We start from the raw sequence: 25,687 nt of genomic DNA, 5'->3' as shown, positions 1-25,687 counted from the left end.
TTCCCTTGGTCAGAGATTCTAAAATCAATCTTAGCATAAAGCAACAATCATTCTGGATTGAGAGGAGGAGAAATTACTTCACTCAAAGGATTATGGTGTGGTAGAGTTCTGTATACCCTGTTGGATTATGTATATTCCATCATTCCAGACACCCATCACTGATTCCTGTCATTACAATGGGTGAAACTCAATGTCAGAATGATGTCAGGTCCAGCTGCTCAGAACAGGAAAAATGATTGGGAAGAAATCGCAACAGCAAATCAGATACTGCAGAGAGAAAAGATGAGGGACTGAGTTATGCCCACTCAATGCAAATCTTATGATGCAGAATTACTGATCTAAACATTATCATTGCTGTATCTGTAACTGCTGTCAAATATCATACTGTTGCATTCTGCTTCACTGGAATTCTTTTCGATAAATTGATTTTCACGAACATGCATCCAAACACATCAATTCTTGTTAACAATACTTTCTTCTAACCAAAAGCTCACCCTTCTTGCAATGTTTATTGTATATTTGTGAACTTTTGTTTATCTTAATAAGACTGATGGGAATCTGACCAAATGAAACTGATGAATAAGATAAATATCCCACCACATATTCTGAATTGGAATACAATGTTACCTGCCAAGGTGAAATGTATGATATGGGAGAAAGTGAGGACTGCAGATGCTGGAGATCAGAGCTGAAAATGTGTTGCTGGTCAGGCAGCATCCAAGGAGCAGGAGAATCAAAGGAGGTCATCTCCTCTGCCCAGAAGCTCTTCAGCCACATTCTCAAACAGACTTGCTACCACAGACACATCGACCAGGACAGAACACCACTGGTCCTCACCTACCATCCCACCAACCTCCATATACATCGTATCATCTGTCGTCATTTCCGCCACTTCCAAACGGACCCCACCACCAGGGTTATATTTCCCTCCCCTCCCCTATCAGTGTTCCGAAAAGACCATTCCCTCCGTAACTTCCTCATCAGGTCCACGCCCCCCACCAACCCAACCTCCACTACTGGCACGTCGATTCTCCTGCTCCTTAGATGCTGCCTGACCTGCTGCACTTTTCCAGCAACACATTTTCAGAAATGTATGACATGTCACTGCTTTGCAAACCAAGTGTCATGGAAAATGGTGTCATGAATCCGTTTCTGCAGCGTGAGCTTTACTGTCAAAACAATACTGTACCTTCATGATCAGGGAGTAACCACTCACAGCACAATGTCTCCTGCTCCTTGGATGCTGATTGACCTGCTGTATCTTTCCAGTGCCACACTTTTCAACTCTGACTCTCCAGCATCTGCAGTCCTCACTTTCTCCCAGACTACATGCCTAACCCATCATCTCGAAGCTAGTGCCAAGGATTTATGTGTTGAGAGTTACTGTCATGCTCACACAATGTGACCTTATGAGGGACAAATATGAAATAGATGGTGGTTCTTTGGTTAGCACTAATGCCAGTATTTTCCAGTGTTTCAGCCTGCTGCCTGCAGAGAAACACCTCATCTGCCCTGAGAGGTTCAAATGACCCCCAAAGCAACAGAACTGGGGAGAAGGCAGGAGAGTAGGTTTAAGAGGTAATTCAGCCAAGATTGAAAGACAGAGCAGGCTCGATTGGCTGAATGGCCTAATTCTGCTCCTCTCTCTTATTCTCAGACAGAATTGATATCTTAGTGGATGTACAAAGCGATGGGAAACTATACCTGTGCAATGAAAAGCTTCTGTTATTTTAAATGAAGCGTCCTTCAGGATAAACTATAATCCTTTGCTTGGCAAAGGGACTTCCCAGTTCAGTTAAGAATTAGGATAATGCTCAGAATAAAGGAGAAATAAGTTCAGGAATCACAAACTATAAAAATATAATCTACCCGGCAGCAAGTGAGCATTCATTGTGTGTGATTCTCATTGGACAGTGCACAGTAATCGGTATAATCTGACAGAATGTAACAGTCCCTGTTCTGTACCCAGTTGCTCAGTGTCCCTGGTGTGAGAGAGACAGTGAAGCAGCACGAGCAGTCACTCTGCATTGAGGTGCTGACAGTGGGAGAACTTCACTGACAGACTCTCCTTCAAGGAAGTAGCACAGGTAAGGACAAAAGATCAAGCCATAAACTGGGGACGGGGAGTTAGTGAAATGACGAGGGAGGTTCATATTGAACAAGTTTTACCTAAGTTACAGCTCAGTTTTGACAGCTGTTCCAAGTGCTTTCCATTCTTTCAATCTTCACTGTACTTCACGTTCTGGATGTGTTCAAGGCATTAGTTGCTCAATGTGATTAGTTAGCTTTAATAGGTGTGATTTAAAATGATACTTGTACAGGCAAAACCAACTGCAGGAAAGGATTTTGGATGAAATGTTGAGAGCCGTGTATGTACTGGAACAGGGATTACCACCGAACGAGAGGTAGGGTTTACTGATTATTCTCTGCAGCGGGTGATCTGTGCCTTCAGGTCAGAGACAGCAGTGTATGAGGATAGAATAGAGGCAGTTGCACTGTCCAGGCTCCTTGGCTCCAGGTGGCCGCTTCCTCCTTTCTTTCCCAACCTTTTTTATCTTCTTTATTTCTCATTTTCATTTTCTTCATCCTCTCGCGGGAGGGAGTGACATTGCAGGGGGGTGGGGTGGGGGCGGGGCGGGGAGGGGGGAATGGGCCCTCATTCAAAATCCCTGAGTGAGTGATCCAACAGCGGAAGGCAGTGGTGTCACATAGTAATACCCCATCCCTGTGGCTGACCCTTGTTACCCCGAGCACTGCTGGAGCACGAAAAAGCGATTTCCTAACCTAAGGACGCTCACCTGTAGGCACTGGTTGGTTGGCACTGCCACAATGTTTCCTTCATTGTCGAGCCAAAACCTTACCCTCTGCATGCTCTATCTAGTGAGTGAAACCTGCTTAAATAGTCCTTTTATTTCTTAAATACAGAGACTTAGTGCCAGCATGTTTTGCTGAGTCTATCAATGATTAAAAGCAGAGTTAAATAGAAGCAAAGGAAGGAACATACAGAGACAAAACAGTGAACCAACAAAGTAACAAGTAAGTCACTATATTTAAATTTTAGAATGCCAATGACTATCAAAAAGTAAAAGAAGGCAAGTATTTTCTTCTGGGATTCATTAGTGAGCTACACCCGCAATGAATTACAACTGGTTAAACACCACAGGCAACTTTACTTCAGATCAATAAATGATCCCAAGAGGACATCCCTTGCTATCAGCATGTAGGATCTTTACCAAGTAAATACATTCAGCTTTTCTGAGGATAAGAAAAAGCATCATATCACAATCTATGAAGATCAAAGCAGTGTAGTTATCTGCAATATTTCCCTAAAACAGGCAGTCTCTGCTGATCACAGTCTGATGGGTGAGGTACAGGGACCCCAATGCAACCACCTGGTCAATGACCCTGTCTGTTAACATAATCACAGCCAATCACAGAGCTCCCCCACCTCTCAGGTCTCATATCCAGCCGTCAATGAATCACCAACTGCAGACTAATCCTGTTCCATTCTGAGGATGTGTCATTGGATCTGAAACATTAACTCTAATTTCGCTCGAAAGTTGATGTCAGACCCACTGAGATTTTCCAGCAATTTGTTTTTGTTCCAACCTTATTTATTTTATGAGCACAGTAAGAATCATTGATAGTGTATGGGGCTGGAGTTATAGGTCCAGCAGATCCAAGGATTAAGGATCATTCGAAGAGACAGCAATAATGGATAGCTAACCCAGACAGGCTGTCTCTCCCACACACAAGACATCGAGGGTTATTTACAATTCATTCACAAGATGTACATCACTGGCCAACCAGTATTTATTGCTATGCCTAATTGCCCAGATGGCAAACCACATTGCAGTACCACATGTTGGCCAGACTGGATAACAACCTTCCCAACCATCCTCCAACTCTATCTCCAGCTTCGCATCCTCCCTTCCTTTCCTCTGATTCACCCTTCCTTGTATCTACAAACCAGATTCATTTCTCCCACAAACCAAACAGGTCGTGTCCATCACCTGTATTCCCCTATCACTACTTCACTATTCTGACCCTCTCCCCAGCTATAAACCACCAGCCCCACCCTCGGCCCATCCCCATTTATTTGCAGTATCCACTACTCCCACCTTGATTCCTGAAGAAGGGTTATATCTGAAACATTGACTCCTCCACCTCCTGATATTGCTTGGCTTGCTGTGTTCCTCCAGCATCCTGCTTGTCTACTCTCGACCAAATAAGGACAGCAGTTTCCTTTCCTCAAGGACATGAGTGAACTAGATGGGTTATTTTTCCCAACAATTGGCAATGGTTTCTTGGTCACCATGAGACTCTTCATTCCAGATTTCTTATTGAACTCACATTTCACCATCTATCCTGGCAGTATTCGAACCCATTTCCTGGTGCATTACCTGGGTCCCGATCTCGGTAGGCTATTGCCCTCAACCCCGACTCAGTTACCAGACCCTGAAACCAATCTGCATCACCAAGGCTGGGCATTCATTAACTGCTGGCCAACAGGCTTCATATGGATCATTCACTGGCCCAGCTTAGGACCAATTCAGCTCCCTGTTCAAATCTCTGGGTTAAACACTCCCCATACAATCCAGCAGGACATTCCACATGATCAGTCCTCTTGCCTGGAGGACATTGGTTGATCACATTGGTTGCTTGCACCATTTTTTCTCTTGAATTCCATTGGTCAACTGGACACGATGGATTTGTATACATAACCCCAATGTCACCACCAACTAGAGCAGTATGACAACTCAGCACCCAATGTGCCAGGGCTTCAGTCCCACCACCTTGCTGCCCCATTCTGTTTTGCTGCATGAACCCCAGGTCAGTCAGCAATATGTTTGTTTCTGATGGGGATAACAGAGCAGACTCTGCTAATGTTTACAGTTGTGCAACAGGTAAATATTTAATCAGATCAGAGACTCGGAGTGCAGTGGTAGTGACCCCTACTTGTTGGCTAGAAAGTGTCGCTTCGACTCCCAGTTTCTGTAGAGATATGTTATAATATGTCTGAACAGATGGATTAAAAATGTCTTTATAATCAGAGATTGAGAGGTTGGCTTTGAGGAGCCGTTTGTCCTTTAACCGGTTAAGTGTTGGCTGGTGTTTGATCTTTGTTTGTTGGTGAAATTTCAATCGAAACTGCTGACGTGTTCCTGAGCTGAGTGATGTACAGATTCTTTTCATGAACTGAATTCCCGGAAAGTGAAACTTCATGGAGCTAAAGGGCTACTTTTAAACAGAGCAAAGTCATTTCGTCAAATAGGAATTGTTTGAACCCACCCATCTCCAACTATCCAGCCCAGTGGCTGCATCTGAAATTCAAGCAGATACCAGTTCCCAACTTCTTGTCTGGGGTAAAGTTGTGTTTTGTTTAGATTCTCATTTTTTGTGTAACCTGTAAAAGCAAAATCTCCCCAGTAACAAGTGACCTTGCTTGGCCTTTGATTTTCATTGGTCAGATTTGCTGCCCATTGACTTTCAAAATTTGTATTTAAATATCGAGCTTCCTTGTTTACTGACAAAGTGAGGAGAAAGTGAGGACTGCAGATCAGAGCTGAAAATGTGTTGCTGGAAAAGCGCAGCAGGTCAGGCAGCATCCAAGGAGCAGGAGAATCGTTGTTTCGGGCATGAGCCCTTCTTCAGGAATGAGGAAAGTGTGTCCAGCAGGCTAAGATAAAAGGTAGGGAGGAGGGACTTGGGGGAGGGGGCTAAGATAAAAGGTAGGGAGGAGGGACTAGGGGGAGGGGGCTAAGATAATAGGTAGGGAGGAGGGACTAGGGGGAGGGGGCTAAGATAAAAGGTGGGGAGGAGGGACTAGGGGAGGGGGCTAAGATAATAGGTAGGGAGGAGGGACTGGGGGAGGGGGCTAATATAAAAAGTAGGGAGGAAGGACTAGGGGCGGGGGGCTAAGACCTCCTAGGCCCTCCTCCCTACTTTTTATATTAGCCCCCTCCCCCAGTCCCTCCTCCCTACTTTTTATCTTAGCCTGCTGGACACACTCTCCTCATTCCTGAAGAAGGGCTCATGCCCGAAACGTCGACTCTACTGCTCTTTGGATGCTGCTTGACCTGCTGCGCTTTTCCAGCAATACTGACAAAGTGAGGGCGACGCCGAGATCACAGACATCTCGGTGTGCATTCAGTGTGAACTACACGGAGAAATTCGCCCCCTCCACGGAAACAGTGCAGGTAAGGACCAGGAAATGGAAACAAAACAGTGCAGCTGTCACATTCAGAGAGAATTGCATTTAAATTTAAACAGGATTACAGCACAACTTGGGCAGAGTCTGGCTCTATCGATCTGCTTCACCCCTCGAACTCTGAAGTTTTACAATAAGAATTCTTCAGGAGGCCAAGTCTAAGTGAAACTGTTCCCGGAGCAAACTGTAGGAAATGTCTCGTGCTTTTGAGAAGGGAGTGAGTTGTTTTCAAGTGACAGGATGTGGAGACTGGACTCAGCAGAAAGTTAACATTGAGAAACTGCTTCGGAGTCTTTGACAATATGGACAAATCATCTTGTGTCTCCTTATCCGTAGGGTTTAAAAACAAACGCATGAAATTAGTCTGAACTTTTAATATTGGGCGCGAATGCTGAGTGTGCATATCTCGTTGGCTGAAAATTACTTTGTGGTTTAAATGTCATCATGTATGACTTTAAAGTTAGAATATAGGGCCCCTCAAAGATCAGCAAGGCGGCCTTTGTGTGGAGCCGCAGAAAATGGGGGAGATACTGAATGAATATTTTGTATCAGTATTTACTGTGGAAAAGGATATGGAAGAAATAGACTGTCGGGAAATAGATGGTGACATCTTGCAAAATGTCCAGATTACAGAGGAGGAAGTGCTGAAATGGGTAAAGGTGGATGAATCCCCAGGACCTGATCAGGTGTACCCGAGAACTCTGTGGGAAGCTAGAGAAGTGATTATTGGGCCTCTTGCTGAGATATTTGTATCATCGATAGTCACAGGGTAGGTGCTGGAAGACGGGAGGTTGGCAAATGTGGTGCCACAGTTTAAGAAGGGCGGTAAAGACAAGCTAATGAACTATAGACCAGCGAGCCTGACCTCGGTGGTGGGCAAGTTGTTGGAGGGAATCCTGAGCGACAGTATGTACATGTATTTGGAAAGGCAAGGACTGATTAGGGACAGTCAACATGACTTTGTGCGTGGGGAATCATGTCTCACAAATGTGACTGAGTCTTTTGAAGATGTAACAAAGGATTGATGAGGGCAGAGCAGTAGATGTTATCTATGTGGACTTCAGTAAGGCGTTTGACAAGGTTCCCCATGGGAGACTGATTAACAAGGTCAGATCTCATAATACAGGGAGAACTAGCCATTTGGATAGAGAACTGACTCAAATGGAGAAGACAGATGGTGGTGGTAGAGGGTTGTTTTTCAGACTGGAGGCCTGTCACCAAAGGAGTGCCACAAGGATCAGTGCTGGGTCCTCTACTTTTTGTCATTTACATAAATGATTTGGATGTGAGCATAAGAGGTACATTTAGTACGTTTGCAGATGACATCAAAATTGGAGGTGTAGTGGACAGTGAAGAGGGTCAATGAGCTGAGAAGTGATAGATGGAGTTTAATTTAGATAAATACGAGGTGCCGCATTTTGGGAAAGCAAATCTTAGCAGGACTTATACACTTAATGGTAAGGTCCTAAGGAGTGTTGCTGAACAAAGAGACCTTGGAGTGCAGGTTCATAGTTCCTTTGAAAGTGAAGTTGCAAGTTGATAGGATAGTGAAGAAGGCGTTTGGTATGCAAACCTTTATTGGTCAGAGTATTGAGTACAGGAGTTGGGAGGTCATGTTGCGGCTGTACAGGACATTAGTGAGGCCACTGTTGGAATATTGCATGCAATTCTGGTCTCCTTCCTATCGGAAAGATGTTGTGAAATTTGAAAGGGTTCAGAAAAGATTTACAAGGATGTTGCCAGGGTTAGAAAATTTGAGCTATAGGGAGAAGCTGAACAGGCTGGGACTGTTTTCTCTGGAATGGTGGGGGCTGAGGTGTGACCTAATAGAGATTTACAAAATTATGAAGGGCATGGATAGGGTAAATAGGCAAAGTCTTTTCCCTGTGGTCAGGAAGTCCAGAACTAGAGGGCATAGGTTTAGGGTGAGAGGGGAAAGATATAAGAGAGACCTAAGGGGCAACGTTTTCACACAGAGGGTGGTGTGTGTATGGAATGAGCTGCCAGAGGAAGTGGTGGAGGCTGGTACAATTGCAACATTTAAGAGGCATTTGGATATGTATATGAATAGGAAGGGTTTGGAGGGCTATGGGCCAGGTGCTGGCAGGTGGACTAGATTGGGTTGGGATATCTGGTCGGCATGGACGGGTTAGACCAAAGGGTCTGTTTCCATTTTGTACATCTCTATGACAGTACACAGCCCTAGTTGTCCTTGAGAATGTGGTGGTGAGCAGCCTCCTTGAACCATGTTCAAACATGCACAAAGAGATAAATCCCAGAGGGGAGGTGAGAGTGCAAGTCATTGACATCAAGACTGCATTTGGCTAAAACTTCCAAGCCCCTGATCATGACCAATGAGAGGGATAGGGACAGCAGATACATGGGAACACCACCCCTACAAATTTCCCTCCAAGTCACACTCCATCCTGACTTGGAAATATATTACTATTCCTTCACATTTCCTGGAATTCTCTCCCTGAGGGCATTGTGGATGGATTGACAGAACATGGACTGCAGCAGTTCAAAAAAGCAACTCACTACCACCTCCACAAGGGTAGCGAGAGACTGGCAATAAATGCTGGCCAGCCACTGACACCATATCCCCATGATTCAATGAAAAAATCCTTTGAGTTGGCTGCAGCCTTCAACACAGTTAATCCTGCTGATTCTTCCTGGCACAATGAATTCCCACTCCTTACCAGAGGTTTACTTGGTAGAATTACAGAAAAAGAGGCAAAACGTCATGATGGAAGTCAGGAGTCACTTAAAAATCATGGTCCTGTAATGGATGAGCCCTTGACTGTGAAAAAGCTCCTGTACAGCAGTAGTAATTCCAGAACAGGAGCCCAAGAAAGAAATGAAATAAGACATGTCGATCAGTATGTGCCGGATTTTGCTGTTGTGAGGTATTTCTCAATATGTCCCACTAGTTACACTTGCTGATATATTGAACACTTGCTTTTGAACGATTTTCTTCCTGTGTTGCTGAAATTAGTTGTTAATACCAGCTGCAACCCAACCTTAGTGAATAACAGCACTGAGTAATCCTTAATGTGTCAGATTTAAAGATGGTAAATACATGAAGATGAATGAAGACTTGTGGTAAACTAATTAAGACCAAATCAGTTCCAGTAAGAAGAAAGTAGTAGATGAATTTAATTGGAGCTATGTACAGTTATAGAATAACGTCCACTGCTATCAGTTTCAGATCTGAGGAAAGACCAATCTACTCTGCAGCAGCTCTATACAGTTTTTGTAATATAGGGTCATAGATGTGTACATCAGGGACTAACCCATCCATGCCGACCAGATATCCTAAATTAATCGAGTCCTATTTGCGAACCTTTGGTCTATATCCCTCTAAACCCTTCCTATTCATGTACCCATCCAGATGCCATTTAAATGCTGTAATTGGACCAGTATCCACCACTTCCTCTGGCAGCTCATTCCATACACGCACCACCCTTCTGTGGTAAAAGACTACCCCACAGGCCCCTTTTCAATCTTCCCACTCTGATCTTAAACTTCTGCCCTCTAGTTTTGGACACTCCTGCTTTGAGGAAAAGACCCTATTCATGCCCCTCATGACTTTATAAACCTCTATTTGGTCACCCTTCAGCCTCTGACACTCCAGAGAAAATAGCCACTTGCTATTCAGTCTCTGTTATAGCTCAAACCCTCCATCTCTGGCTGCATTGTTGTAAACATTTTCTGAACACTGTCATGTTTGACAAATGGAGATCAAATCGACTGTTTTCTGACCAAACTTTGATAAGTTTAAGTTCTATAAGTCCTATAACTTCTATAGTTCTACAAGTGTCATTATTTTTTTCATCTACACCCCAGTGTTCCAAAAGCAGATTATCTAGGCATTGTCATGTTGGTTGTGGGAGTTTGCTGAGTAAATTTGCTTTCGAACAGGGATTCCATTTCAATATCTTTGGTTGAGAAGCACTTTCAGTTATCTGATGGTAAAAATAAACTCAAATCTTCTCTTACAAATGTATTCTGAAACATCTCTTGAAAACTACATCCACTGATTTCCGTTTAACTTCTCTATTTACCGTCAACATTAGTAAGTTTGCAATGATACCATAATTGAAGGTGTAGTGGACAGCGAAGGTTATCTCAGTCCATTGACCCATCTGATCAAGAGCCCAATGGGCTGAGGAGTGGCAGAGGGGTTTAATTGAGATAAACAATGAGATGCTGCTTTTTTTTGAAAGGCATATCAGGGTTGGGCTTATTCACTTAATGGTAAGGTCCTGTGATGGATTGATGAATGGACTTTGGTGTGCATGTTCATAGTCCCTTTAAGTGGAGTTATAGGTAGAATAGTGAAGAAGGCATTTGATAAGCTTGACTTTATTGGCCAGTGAATTGAGTATAGGGGTTGGGAGGTCATGTTGCAGGACATTGGTGAGGCCTCTCTTGGAATACTGTGTTCATTTCTAGTCTCCCTGCTATAGGAAGGATGTTGCATAAGTTGAAAGGGTTCAGAAAAGACTTAAAAAGATGTTGCCAGGGTTGGAGGGTTTGAGCAATATGGAGAGACAGAATAGTCTGCGGCTATTTTCCCTGAAATCTCAGAGGCTAAGGGATGACCTTATAGAGGTTTACAAAATCGTGAGGGGCATGGATAGGGTGAATAGACAAGGCCTTTTTCCTGGGGTGGGCAAGTCCAAAACTAGAGGGCATAGCTCTAAGCTGAGAGGGGAAAGATTTAAAAGGGACCTAAGGGGCAATATTTTCACGCAGAGGGTGGTGCATGAATTGAATAAGTTGGCAGAGGAAGTGGTGGAGGCTGGTACAATTACAATATTGAAAAAGGCATCTGGCTGAGTACATAAATAGGAAAGGTTTAGAGAGTGACTTCCTGCTGCTACTGCCTCTCTAACACAGTGCAGCTCAGACTTAGGTAGTCTTGCTTTAGTCAACATCGTCAACACTTCTGCTTCCCACATTCCCCAAATGCTGGCAAATGGTGCTAGATTAATTTAGAATATCTGGTCAGCAAGGAAGAATAGGACTGAAGGGTCTGTTTCCATGCTGTACAACTCTGAATCTGTAATAACATTTCTAGGGTCTTTCCTGACTGGACATTGACTTGATTCCAAGTCAAGAAGACAGGTTGAACTAAACAGTGAACAATTTAGTCATGTGACCCAGAAATCTGGCTGATGAGTATTGGCTGGTATACTGGGGACAAGTTCCCAGCTCTTGCTTGAAGTAGTGCCTGGAGGTAGTGATTTGTCATCAGATATGCCAGGTGTAATTTCTGAGTTCAGGTACTAAAGGTGGAATTGAATGCATAGCCTTGTGAATCAGACAGTGTGAAACCTATTGAGTCAGAGCTGACCCCATTCCCAGTCCCTTGTATTCACAAGTTTGAAATTCAGTCACTGATCACACTCTCTTCATCTGTTTAAAATTGCCATTCATTGACCTTTTAATTACATCCCAATCGATGACGAACATGTTCCCTCAATTCATTTATTATCCAATATCAGATACAAATGCAGGACCAAGGCGAGCATTACTGGCAAGGCAGAGATAAATGCAAAGTGCAATACAATTGCCATTGCAATGGATATGTGAGAAGTAAATGTTAATGGTTAAGTGTATAAAGTTGGCACTAACTTGTGCTCTCCTTGGTAACAGTTTTTAGCTGGAAACTTTCTCTCCATAACTCTTTGCTGTAGTCTCATAATTTAGATAATCTGAGTGGGTAGGGGATCCTAGCTGACAGAACATAGCCCAACAGCCCACCTGGTCTGCACCATGATGCCATTCTGAACTAATCCTGTCTGCCTGCTCATGGCCCATATCCCTCTCTTCCCTGCCTATTTGTGTCTGCCTACACGACTCTTCACCATTGTTATTGTTTCTGAATCTACACCTTTCCAAATTGCGTTGCTACAACATTGTCCATTTTTAGATGCATTAACTCACTCTCTCTACTTCCCTCTAACAGGAGAAAACCGAACACAACTAAAGACAAAGAAGTGACATCGCGAGAGGAGCTACGAGCCCTCTGGCCCCTCCCCCCTTTCTGAGGAGGGTTCTCTGGAATCATTGGGCAGTCAGACGGGGAAAGCAGTGAGAGACACAGAGGGAGGATGGGAGGAGCCAGCTCCAGGTTGGTCAAGAAACTCCTCGTATTCTGCCATAGGCTCAAAGGAACATAGAAACAGGAAAAGGGCATTCAGCCCATGGAGCCTGGTCTTCTAGTAAATTAGATCATTGTTGATCTGCATGATCTCCATGTGATTGTTCTGCAGAACTCAGTTGACATCTGTCGTGAATATGCTCCAGGATTGAGCTTCCACATCCCTCTGGGACAGCAAATTACAATGTCTTAACACCATCTAAGTGAAGGCATTCATCCTCATTTTAAATGGTCTCCCTCTTAACTGGAGACTATGTTCCAGGTTTTAGACTCAAAAGCCATCTTATATATATATAAATATCTGTCATGCGTGGTCTGATTTTTAAAATCAGATACAATGCGGTCAACCCTCTGTGAACTGTAGTTTCTTCAAATGCTCCTCATAAGACAATCCTACCATCACAAAATTAATGTGATGAAGTTCCATTGCACTCCTTCTCCGAAAGTATATCCCTCCTTTAAAGAGGATTAAAACTAGACACAATATGTCAACTGAGATCTCAACAAGGATTTATAGAAGTGCACCTTTATGCCTGGTCTTAAATCCCTGTGCAATTCCATTTTAACGTCTGTCAATGGGAAAATGTTGACTCTGAGCAGCCATGCAAAGACAGCCATGTTTTCCAAAAGGGAAATCCTGCCTGAAACATTTTATTAGAATTCTTTCGGGAGACATCCAGCCAGATAGATAAATCGGAAGTAGAGGATGCTATGTATTTGAATTTTCAAAAAGATGTTCAATAAGGGATTGCCCATAAGCCCACTTATTAAGATAAGAACCCATGGCACTGGTGGTGTGCGCAGAGGATTGGCTAGCAAACAGAGAATATAGAAAGATAGGATAATGAGGGAATTTTCACTGTAACTAGTGGAATACCACAGGAATCAATGCTGGGGGACCATAATTATTTACAATATAAACCAATGACTTTGGATGAAGTAAATGAATATACTATAATGAAGTGTGTAGGTAACACAAAAATAGAATGGGGGCAAGCAGTGAAGATGATAAAAAGAATCCACCAAAGGATTTAGACAGGTTATGTGAGCAGGCAAAACATTTGGTAGGTGGACTATAATGTGGAAAATGTAAGATTATGCATTTTAGGAGGAAGTACAGAAGAGCTGAATATTGTCTAAATGGGGAAAGACTGCAGAATTTTGCATAATAGAAGGAATTTGCATCCTTGTACAGGAATCACAGGAAGCTAAAGTACAAATTCAGTGGGTGACAGGGCAGGCAAGTAGAGTTAGCTTTTATTTCAAAGGAAACAGTGTATAAAATATGGAGGCCTTGCTGAAATGATACAAGGCACAAGTCAGATTATAGCTGTAACATTGGGAAGGGTTTTATTCCCTTTGCCTTAGGGAAGAGGTACTGACATTGAACGCAGCTCAGGGAAGGTTCACCAAGTCAATTATGGGAATGGGGTGATTTTTCTGAGAGTAGGTTGTGCCTGTACTCATTACAGTTTGGGAGAATGTAGGGAGACTTTACTGAAACATAGGATTCTTAAGAGGCTGACGGGATAGATGAAGAAAAGTTATTTCCTCTTGAGGGAGAACCTAGGACCAGGAAGGATTAAGGGGATTTCAGATTATTTGGATAAGATAGGAAAGGATTTGTGGATTTCTAAATCAGCCGTGATTTCATTGAAAAGCAGAACAGACTCAATGGGCTGAATGGCCTACTCTGATCCACATGCTATGCTGTTATTGTCTGTCATACTTTAACCCATTCACTGAGCCTGTCCAAGATCTGTTGAGGCCTCCTTGTATCCTCTTCATAACTTATTTCAGTTTGGTATCTTCAGCAACTTTGGAAATCTGACAATTTTTCTCCACATCCACATCATTTCTGTATCTTGTGAACAGCAGTGGATCAAGTTCTGATCCTTACCAAATCCCACTGGTAAACAGTCTGACTTTTGACAATAATCTATTTCTTCCTAATTTCTGCTTTCTCACTGTTAACCAAGTCTCAACCATATTTGTATATTTTACCCATGTGGGGCCTTATCAAAAGGGAGCTGAAAATCCAAATACACCCTACCCACTGATTCTCCTGGATCAATGCTAAAAGTAATCACCTCAAAGAAACACCAATGAGTTTGTCAACAAGACTTCTCCTTCACAAGCCTATGTAGACTCTGACCAATTTTATCATTCTTTCCAGATACCCATTTATTACATCTTTTACAGATTTTAACAATGAGTGGCGTCAAGGTAACAGCTCTGTAGTTCTCCCTCTTCCTCCCTTTGTGAATAATGGTGTAACATTGCTCTTCTCAGTCCATAGGAATGCCTTCAGAATCTGCAGAATTTTGAAAGATAATCACCAATACATTGAGTATCCGTCTGGGCATCAGCATTAGCGCTCTGGTGTTAAGCTAACCTGATCCAGGAAACTTATCAACCTTCAATCAAGTTAACTTTTCCAACATTAACTGTTTACGAATCTTATTTCTTATAGTCCCTCAGTTCCACAATCTCTTGGTCAGTTTGTATTTCTGGGAGATTTTTTGTATCTTCTGCAAATGCCGATACAGTAACAACTTAGTTTCTCTGCCTTGTTCTGCACAATGTAAATTCTCCAATGTCAAACTGCAATATGCCTATCTTTGTCCTTGCTAGCTTTTTCTTCATACTGAGAGAATGTAGGGAGACTATACTGTCTATCTCTAAATTTCCTGCTTGTTTACATTCATGTTTTCACTTTTTAAATCTTTTCTTGGTCCTTCTTCACTAGGTTCTAAATTCCTCCCAGTCATCAGGTTTATAACTTTTTTCTGGCATCCTTATAAACTAATTCCTTGGATTAACTAGGGGAGGCAATGGCCTAGTGGTATTTTTGCTCGATTGTTGATCCAGATAAGGTTCTGAGTACCCGAGTTTGAATCCCGCCAAGGCTGATGGTGGAATTTGGATACAATAAATATCTGGATCTAACAATCTAATGACAATGATGAATCCATTATTGGAAACACTCATCTGGTTCAATAATGTCCTTTAGCAAAGGTAATTTCCCTACTTACCTGGAATGGCCTACTTGTGACTCCAGACCCAGAACAGTATGGGTGACTCTTAACTGTGGGATGGACAATGAATGCAGCATAGCCCTCATCCTGTGAATGAATAAAGGGAAAAAAAAATGCAATCTCTAACTTATTTTGTTAACCGTGATTTACTCTTCCATTTGGATTGTTTGAGCCTCAGAATAATGGATGTCAGTGTACACCATATAATGTTTCTTTCAATACTAGCCCCTGCCTATCATCAACTTTCTTAGGGATTTTCCCATTTCACCACAACTAGGGGAGGCCCTCTTAACTTCCTAATTTTGTTTCTTCAGATTTAAAACCTGAGTTTCAGAATGCGATACATTGCATTCAAATCAGATACAAAATTCTCTCATATTAGGGTCACTATTTCCCAAAGGCTCCTTTTTGACAAGACTATGAATTAGCCCTTCCACATTATGCGACACTATTCCAAAATAGCACGATTCCGAGTTGGTTCCTCAATATACTGCTTCTACAAACTCTAGGAATACATCCTCATTAGCATCAGTGCTGTTTGGATGCACCCAGTCCATGTGTAAATTAGAGTTGCCTATTATTGCTGTGTTACCACGTTACAAGAGTCTATGATTTATGTTACAAGAGTTTCATGATTTATACATGCCCAACAGTTTGGTAATCCGTGTTGATAAGCAGGAGTCTAAGCTTTGGTCACTGAAACATATCAGGGAGGGGGAGATTTACATGTGTTTCTGGTGGCAGTCACACCCTATAGGTTAAGTATTTAAAATTTGGCCTGTGGTCAGGAACAGGAGGGTGTGACTAAAAATGAGGCAGGTAGTTTCTGGAATAATACCAAAACTATATGCGAATTTGCATAAATTAAAGAAAATTAGGAAAGCAAACTGTTAGCTAAAGAAATGGTGTGAGTAAGACGGTTTCCATTTGGTGAGGTCCTGGCATCAGTATTTGGACAGGAAGGAATATTACCATTGGATCAGCCTCCACCTGAACTGATCTGGGACAAGAATCTTAAGGGAAAGGATTAATTGTTGGTCACAAGTACTTTAAACTAATTATAGTCATAGTGTCAGAGAGCTAAACAGCATGGAAACTGACGCTTTGATCCAACTCATCAATGCCAACCAGATGTCCTAGGTTAATCTAGTCCCATCTGCAAGCATTTGGCCCAGTTCCCTCCAAATCCTTTCTATTCATATACCCATCCAGATGTCTTTAAATGCTTTATTTGTACCAGCCTCACCATCTTCTCTGGCAGCTCATTCTGTACACGCACCACCCTGTGTGTGAAAACATTGCCCCTTAGAGGTTTGTTTTAAATCTTTCCCCTCTCCTTAAACCTAGGCCCTCTACTATTGGACTCTACTTCCTTGGGGGAATAGATTTTGGCTATTCACCCCTTTCCATGCCCCTTTTGATTTTATAAATCTCTGTAAGGTCATCTCTCAGCCCCCAACTCTCCAAGGAAAATGGCCCCAGCCTATTCAGCCTCTTCCCATAGCTCAGACACTCCAACTTTGGCAACATCCTTGTATGTCTTTTCTGAACCCTTTCAAGTTTCACAACATCTCTCCTATAGCAGGGAGACCAGAATTGAACACAGTCTTCCAAAAGCACCTGACCAATGTCCCAACACCTATAATCAATGCACTGACTAATTAAGGCAAGTGTATCAGATGCCTTCTTTATCACCCTTTCCATCTGTGATTCCTCTTTCAAGGAACTGTGAACTTACAGCCAAGGTCTCTTTGCTCTGTAACACTCCGCAGGGCCTTAACATTATGTGTATTCGTCCTGCCCTGATTTGCCTTTCCAAAATGCAGCACCTCACGTTGATCTAAATTAAACTACATTTGCCACTCTAAGCGATTGGGAGAGCTTAGGAAAGGTTCTTAAAGTTTCCAGAACAAGTAATAGGACAGAGAGTATGGAAAGGGTCAGGGATCTAACTTCAGACATATAGGTGGGCAGTCAATGCAGGTCTGTGTGCAAAATACAAAACAAATTAAATGAAGATGTAGAACAGATTGTAATTGGCGGGTATGATATTATGGCCATCACAAAGACGTGGATGCAAGGAGATCAGGACTGGGAGCTAAATATCCAAGGATACACATATTATCGACAGGACCTGCAGACAGACTAAGGTGGTAGAGTTGCCTTGTTAGTAAGAAATTAAATTTAATTGTTAGTAAGAAGCGATGTAGAGTAAGATGATGTAGAATTTTTTTTATTCATCCAGATGACTGGACCAGCATTTATCACCCATTCCTAAGAGTCAACCACATTGCTGTGGGTCTGGAGTCACATGTAGGCTAGACCAGGTAAGAATGGTAGATTTCCTTTCCTAAGGAAAGGAAACCATGTGGATTTTTCCTAACAATTGACAATGGTTTCAAGGCCATCATTTGGCTTTTCTTTCCAGATTATTGTGGAATTTATATTCCATCATAGCCAGGTGGGGAGAGTTGGGGAACCGCAAAGGAGAAAGGACCATGAAGACATTATGTACAGGTCCCCTAGCAGTATTCAGGATGTGGGGCAGAAAATAAATGAGGAGATAAAACAAATGTGAAGGAGTAAAGGTAACTACAGAGACATAAGGGTGAAGTAGGCCGGAGTTGATTGGAAGGGGAGTTGAGCAGCAATGGTAGAAATTTCTTGGGTAAATTGGGAGGCACAGCAGAAATTAATCCCAAGGAAAAAGAAAAATATGAGGGTGTGGATGTGACAACTATCACTGACAAGGGAAGATGGAGACAGTATAAATGCAAAAGCAAAATTATGTGTTGTAAATGAGCAGGAAGCTAGAGGAATGGAAAGCCTTTAAAACCAGCAGCGGGTAACTAAAAAAGTAATAAGTTGCGGGGGTGCTGTGGTGGGTGAAGAGAGAGAGAGAAAGTGAAGATGAAATATGAGGGTAAAGCAGCCAGTGATATAAAGTGCAAGAGTTGCATTTTATATAAAGTGTGAGAGCGGCTAAAGTTGACATTAGACCGGTTGAAAATGAGGCTGGAGAAGTCATCATGGGGAACAAAGGAATGCTGGGGAAGTGAATTGGTGCTTTACATCAGTCTTGATGGTGAAAGACACAAACAGCATTCCAGAACTTCAAGACAGTTGGGAACAGAGGTGAGTGTTGTGGCCATCACTAAGGACAAGATGCTGGGGAAGCTGAAAGATCTGAAGGAGAATAAATCATCTGAACCAATGGGTGAGACCCCAGAGTTCTGAAAGTTGTAACTGTAGAGATTATACAGGCAATGATGGTGATTTGTCAGGAATGACTGGAGTAAAGGTGGGTAAAAGACAACTGGAAAATGGTTAAATGTAACAGCCCTTTTTAAAAAGGGAAGGGGGCAGAAGACAGGAAACTACAGGTTGGTTAACCTGACCTAGCTCATTAGTAGGATTTTAGAGTCCAATATTAATGATGAGATTGCAGAGCACTTGGAAGTACATGAAAAAATATGGAAGTACATGAGTCAGCATAACTTCAACAAGAGGAAGTCATATCCAACAAATCTGTTGTAATTATTTGAAGAGGTAACAAGCAAGTTAGACGAAGGAAAACCAATGAACATGATCTATTTGAATTTCCAGAAGGCCTTTGACAAGGTGCTACATAGGAGGCTGCTGAGTAAAACAAGAGCCTGTGCTGTTAGGGGAAAGGTACCAGCATGGATAGAGGTTTGGCTCACAAGCCAAAGGCAAAAAATAGTGCTGAAAGGGTCTTTCTAGGATGCTAGCTGGTGACTAGTGGAGTTCTGTAACGGTCAGTGTTGAGACCACAGCTATCCACTTTACATATAAATGGTTTAGATGAAAGAGCATTGTTGCTAAGTTTGCAGATGATGCAAAAGTGGAGGAACAGGTACTGATGACGAGGTGGGGAGGCCACAGAAGCACTTGGAGAGGCTAGGAGAGTGACAGATGGAAAACAATTCGGGAAAGTTAGGTTATGCTCTTTGGTAGGAAGAATAGATATGTAGACTATTTTCTAAATGGGGAAAGACTTTGGAAATCTGAAACACAATGGCCTTAGAAGTTCCTATTTCAGGATTCTCAGAAGGTTAACTTGCAGGTTCAACGGGCTGTTAGGAAGGCAAATACAATGTTAGCTATCATTTCAAGATGTCTGGAGCAGGGATGTACTGCTGATGTTGTATAAGGCTCTGATCAGATTGAATTTGAAATATTGTGAGCAATTTTAGGTCACAAATGTAAGGAAGGATATACTGGCCTTAGTGGGGGCGCAGAGGAGGTTCATCAGAATGATCCTGGGAATGAAGAAATTATCATGTGAGGAATGGTTTAGAACTCTAGTTCTGTATTTGATGGGGTTTAGATGGATGAAGGGGCATCTCATTGTAACTTACAGAATGCTGAGAAACCTGGACAGAAATGGAGAACATGTTTACACTCATAAGAGATACGAGGACCTCAGCGCACAGCCTATCAGTGTGAAGGGACATCCTTTAGAATAGAGATGAGGAATTTCCCCAGAGGTGGGGAATCTGTGGAACTCATTGCCATAGAAGGCTGTGGAGGCCAAGCCATTAAGATGGAGATAGGTTTTAGATTAGTTAAGTGATCACAGGTGAAAGGGAGTAGGCAGGAGGATGGGGTTGAGAAACATATCAGCCATGATGAAAAGGTGGAGCAGCCCCAATTGGCCAAATGGCCTAATTCTCCCCCTATAATTCATGTCTTACAATGGCTGATAACCAAATCCACCGACGTTTGCTCGCCCTTGTTCTCAACGTAACTCCACCCAAATTGATTTTACATATTGCTCCTTTGACCAAAGATCCTGTCTTACTAATGTACTGATTTCATCTTTTATCAGAAGTTTTTGTCACCTCCTTTTTAGCCTGTCCTTCATAAATGCCAAATATCCTTAGATAGTCACTTTCCAAATTTAGTACACGTGGAGCCGCATCTCTATAATTGCAACTAACTCAAACCTATTTACCTGAAATTGTCCTTTCACATTATTAACCTTTTGTGAATGCTGCACAGCATGCCTTCAGATGCAATACCTTTAATTCTGATTTTTTTTTTGGTGGATTTGTTTCACTCAAATTGGAGTTTCTCAGCTTCCCTTTCCCTTTCCAAACCACATTAAACCCCCAGCAGCACAAGTGAATCTCCCTACAAAGATGCTCATCTTCTCCATGCCCTCCCTCCCTCCACAAGATTCCCCAGCCACAAGGTCCATTTTCCTAATTCTGTGCTGACTCTCAGATGAGACGGAAGGAATTCTGAAGTTACTGCTTAAGTGCCCCTGCTTTTCAATCTCGTTTCCAGCTCCCTGAAATTTGCTGTTCCTATCCAAGTCACAAGCACCACGACCTCCACCAGTTCAGCTTCTCCCAGAAGAATGTTCTGCAATCACTAATGACACTGCTGGCCCTGGTACCAGGGAGTAACACACAAATGCCAGTTCCCTTACCTAATGAATCCTCTATCATTCTCCCCTCTTGTCCAGCTGAACCACCCATAGAGCCATGAACTTGTCTCTGACTGCACTCATACAAGGAACCACTGCCCTCACCAATATTCAAACTAGAAAGCCAATCAGGGTTCTCTTCCTGGTTCTCTGGGACTGTTTGACAGTCACCCATTTCCTTTCTGTCTGTAAGATCCTAGCCTGCAGTTTGACTACCTCTGTGAACATGCTATCCACCTTGATCTCAGCCCTGCTGATGCATCATAGTGACTCTAGCTGCCAATCCAAACTGCAAAGCCCAGGTTTCTGTGGCTGGTTACATCACCTGCATTTGCGGTTGGTTATGTGACTGGTATCATCTATGACTTCTCACACATACCATGTGTCCGTGCTGCCTTGGTTTATGCAAACTAAAACATTTTGTGTCTTCCTCCTCTAGAATACAACCAATCAGTGCAACACATTACACTTGCGCAATGTTGCTTATAAAGATAGTATACTGGAAGGCATACAGCTCCTCTACCCTATTAAACTCTCCTCTTCTTCAGTCCTTCAACACAAGAGGAGTATCTTCAACAGCAAGGCCCTGGGTTTGGGTTTTAACCAACCCTCAGTCCACTTGATCCATCACAACACCTGAGCCTCACAAAAAGCAGTTTGGAACCACCCCTATGGGAGCTTAGATAGAATGAAGGAAGATGATTCACAGATTGGTGAAGAGAAACTTGGGGTGTGGAGGTAGACATTTGGTTGCTACTGTCCAGAAAGAGAGAGAGAGAGAGAGAGAGAGGACATGATTACCCTGAAATGTGGTAGCTATGGGCCTAAACATAAATGGGTGACAGGCATTCATTTTATTGTTCGGCTCAGACCCTTTATATTAATTGGGCATCACAATCAGCTATATTAAAAATATTGATTTCATTTTAACAACCAATGGAAATTAAGTGTGTTAGGAGGCTCTGAGCATTTCTCAAGATTATTTAAACTTTTCTTTCAGAGATCAAGAAGCTGAAACTTCATACCATTTGGAAAATGCAACAGCGGAATCTTCAAACTCTTCATTCTTCACTGATGAAGAGCTCACTAAACTCAAGTCTGATTATGAATCAGGTGGAGTTGAAAAGGTTAAAACAGTGGTACAGCAGAAAATAACTGAACTGGACAATACCGAGCTTAATGTTGCAGTAACAGGAGGATCAGGTGCAGGGAAATCTTCCTTCATCAATGCGATGAGGGGACTTCAGTTCAATGATGAGGGAGCAGCTGAAGTTGGTAACATAGAAACCACAATGGAGCCAACGGGATACAAACATCCCAACCTGCCAAATGTTTGTTTCTGGGATCTGCCAGGAATTGGATCCCTGGAAATGCCACTGAATAAATACCTGAAGGAAATGAAATTTAACAAATATGATTTTGTCGTTATTATCTCAGCCTGTCGATTCACAGAAAATGACTCAAAACTTGCCAAAGAGATCAAACGGCTTGTGAAGAATTTCTATTTTGTTCGATCTAAAATTGATAATGATCTTGATTCAAACAGAAAGGGAGGGAAGCAATTTAATGAAGAGGAAGAACTGAAGAAGATCAGGAATGACTGTGTCAGCAAGCTGCAAAGGACAGGGATCCCATCACCCAGAGTGTTCCTGATATCAAACTTTGACCTGAATCTGTACGATTTTAGTCTGTTAAATAAAGCTCTGGAAGATGACCCTACAAATATTATGAAAAATATGTACATCCTCGCCCTTCCAAATTTAAACTCAGAGATTGTGGAGAAGAAAAGGAAAGAGCTAAGGAAACGAATCTGGATGTTGGCAATACTTTCTGGGGTAATTGGGGTAGTGCCAGTTCCTGGAGTCTCCCTGGGCTGTGACATTAGGATAGTAATTGGAGAAATAGTACGTTTCCAACAATGTCTGGGTCTGAATGATTCATCTCTTCAAAGTCTGGCCAAAAGGGCAGGGAAATCTGTGGAGGATCTGAAAGCAGTGGTGACAACTCCCCTGGTCGGGGGGGAGATAACCCCTGATGTCATAAACAGATTGGCCTGGGGTGCTGCTGCTGAGACTGTTCCAACAATTGAGCTTGCCGTTTGGTTGATCCCAGTGATTGGTCCCATCTTCGTAGCAGCGTCTTCGTTCCTTATGACCTACAAACTGCTGAGTGGTGCACTGGATGATCTTACAGAGAGTGCACAGAAAGTGGTGATGGCTGCATTTGGGACCGAAAAATGATCCAAACCAAACATCGGTGCAGTGAGTGAATACTGGAGCTGGTGGGTAAATGGGATCTAGCCCTCAGCGTCGATGCAAGCCTGCTCTAAAGTATTCCTTTGTTACTGAACTCATTTGTGAAAATATTCCTCCCTGACATCAAGGAAATGTTATTGCAGAACAATATATTTTTCAAAGTGTAAGTTCAGGAGAATTTTAGACTCCAATTAATTTCATGTCTTCCCTGCGCCCAGGCTGCCCCTTCATTAAATACAAATTTAAATAAATGTCCCTCGCTGCTGGAATCATCCAGCACAGGATGCATCGATTCAGCCCCCCATTCCTGTGGTCTGAAATATCTGTGTGTCCGTTTTGACGGTGATGGATTCAGTTCCAACGTTTAGCTCCTTCTCTGTAATTCTCCCTTTTAAAATATGACAACAGCATTATGACTGAAATGGACTCCTACAGAAAGAAAACTCACTGGGACTGCGTTTCACTTTTGATTATGGGTAATTTCCACATTGGTACGTTTTTCCATCCTCATAACTATCATTCAATGACATTTTAAACCTGTGTTAAGGTATAGTCTTCCTCCCAGCAAACAACAACCCCAGTATAAAGCCTTATCAAGAGGAAGCTTATTTTCCAATGCTGTTAAACCCATCAGCACATTCAGTCTATAGCCCACTCACGTGGCATTAGAACAGTTGTTGCACAAAGCAGAGAAAAGTGTCAGAAAAGATTTCAGTTCTCTGCAGATCTCAGTATACATGATGAAGGATGAAGGCACTGGATAAAGTAAGGGCAAAGGGCCCTGACAACATGCAGCAATACGACTGAAGGCACCAGCACCACAATCTGCCAAAGCCCTAAGCAATTTGTACATTGGAATCTAATTGACAAATGGCAGCACAGACCGAATGATCTGCCCTTTCAATGTCCTGTCAATCATTAACAAAGTGATGTTGCTATCAAACAACACTAGCTCAACAAAAAGTTGCTCTCTGATGCTCAGTCTGGGCTCTGCCAAGCCCACACAGTTCCTGGCTTCGTGGCAGCTTTGATCCAAACACGGTCCAAAAAGATGAACTGCACAGGTGATGTGAGAGAGATTGCACTTGGCATCAAGGGCCCACTCCTCAGTACCAGTGAGACAGGATTTGGAACAACCCTGATGCAGCAAGATCAGCGGGTTGCATTTAGTTCCAGGACATGAACGGAAACGAAACACGTTATGCTCGAATGGACAAAGAATGCCTGGCCACTGTCTTTGCTTGTGAACATTTTCATCAATACCTACTTCCAGGAGACAAAACAACATTCAGAACTGACCACAAACCACTTCAAAGTAACTTTCCACAAACTGCCACTGTTTGCTTCAAAGAATGTGACTCACAATACAGAGGAAGCATTTGCACATGCTAGTCGGTTGACTGAAGCAGATGTAAATTGCAGACATGCTGTTAGCAGCAGCTTCCCAGTGAAGACAATACAGGATACTGGAATCATAAAGCTGCTGCTACCCATAGGCTCCCATATCTATGTGAATAGACTCTATGGTCCAAGTCATCCACACTGACCAAATATTCCAATTTGGATTAGAGTGGTGCCAGAAAAGCTCAGCAGTTCAGGCAGGATCGTCCTCCTCCTCGGATGCTGTCTGAACTGCTGTGCTTTTCCGGCACACTCTAATCCAGAATCTGGTTTCCAGCATCTGCAGTCATTGATTTTTCCAAATACTCCAATCTAGCCTAGTCCCATTTTCCAAAATTTGGCATATCCTCTAAACCCTTTCAACTCATATCCCCACCCATATGCCTTTTAAATGTTGTAATTGTGCCAGACTCCACCACTTCCTTTGGCATCTCATTCCAGACACGTTCCACCCTCTGCATGAAAAAATAACCCTCAGGGCCTTTTTAAGTCTTTCCCCTCACCTTAAACCATATTGTTATAAACTGTAATCTATTGTCACTGACGGACACAATTCATAAAAGAAACCCTTCCACTGACAACTTTGTATTTCCAAGGTTCATGTTGTGCTAAAGCTGACACACTCACCTCTACGACCATATTGCTCACTTACCCTCTGCCAGTTCCCCCATGGGTCCCAGCTGCTGAGATACTATAAGACAGGAGGACCAGTGATTGCGAAGACGACTATAACAAAATATCCTCAAGGTCCAAGATTCCTTTGTTCTGAATCAATCCTCCCTTTTTCAACACATTAAACAAAAGGCAAGTTTATTTTCAATCAAGCTCATGTTCTGCATCTTTTTTTTATGGCATTACCATATCATTGGAGTTCAGCTTATGTTAACATTTGTATCAGAAAGTGTTCTCATTTAAATGCTGTATTATCAATAAATAATTGATTATCATTTTGGAAACTGTTAATAAAGTTATTGTTCAAAGGGTTCAAATCATTTTGGAAATCTTCCTTCCTTACCACATGTTTGCGTTTTGTTTCCTTCCATAATATGATCAGAAACTTCTGAAGGCAGGAGAGTGAGTGAGAGATTAACACTGCCTCTTCCAGGGAAGGCCCACTGCATCACAATTCAATTAGGCAGTGGCAAAACCACAAGTGGA

The 25,687-nt window shown here is 42.5% G+C and overlaps 1 protein-coding gene across 2 annotated transcripts; it reads left to right on the top strand.

The window, feature by feature from the left end:
• Window positions 1-1,993: 1,993 nt before the first annotated feature.
• Window positions 1,994-25,518, top strand: LOC132820442 (interferon-inducible GTPase 5-like). Of its 2 annotated transcripts, none has more exons than XM_060832581.1 (3): window positions 1,994-2,087; window positions 12,186-12,350; window positions 21,874-25,518. In XM_060832581.1, exons 2-3 carry the CDS (start codon window positions 12,331-12,333, stop codon window positions 23,111-23,113), a joined length of 1,260 nt encoding a protein of 419 aa, XP_060688564.1. In that variant the 5' UTR covers window positions 1,994-2,087; window positions 12,186-12,330; the 3' UTR covers window positions 23,114-25,518. The 2 variants fall into 2 exon arrangements, with proteins under 2 accessions (XP_060688564.1, XP_060688563.1); XM_060832580.1 differs by lacking the exon at window positions 1,994-2,087 and adding an exon at window positions 5,925-6,200.
• The last annotated feature ends 169 nt before the right edge of the window (window positions 25,519-25,687 follow it).

Source organism: Hemiscyllium ocellatum, chromosome 11 (assembly GCF_020745735.1).
Source record: "Hemiscyllium ocellatum isolate sHemOce1 chromosome 11, sHemOce1.pat.X.cur, whole genome shotgun sequence".
In the NCBI taxonomy this organism is placed as follows: domain Eukaryota; kingdom Metazoa; phylum Chordata; class Chondrichthyes; order Orectolobiformes; family Hemiscylliidae; genus Hemiscyllium; species Hemiscyllium ocellatum.
This window is presented reverse-complemented; position numbering and strand designations above follow the sequence as displayed.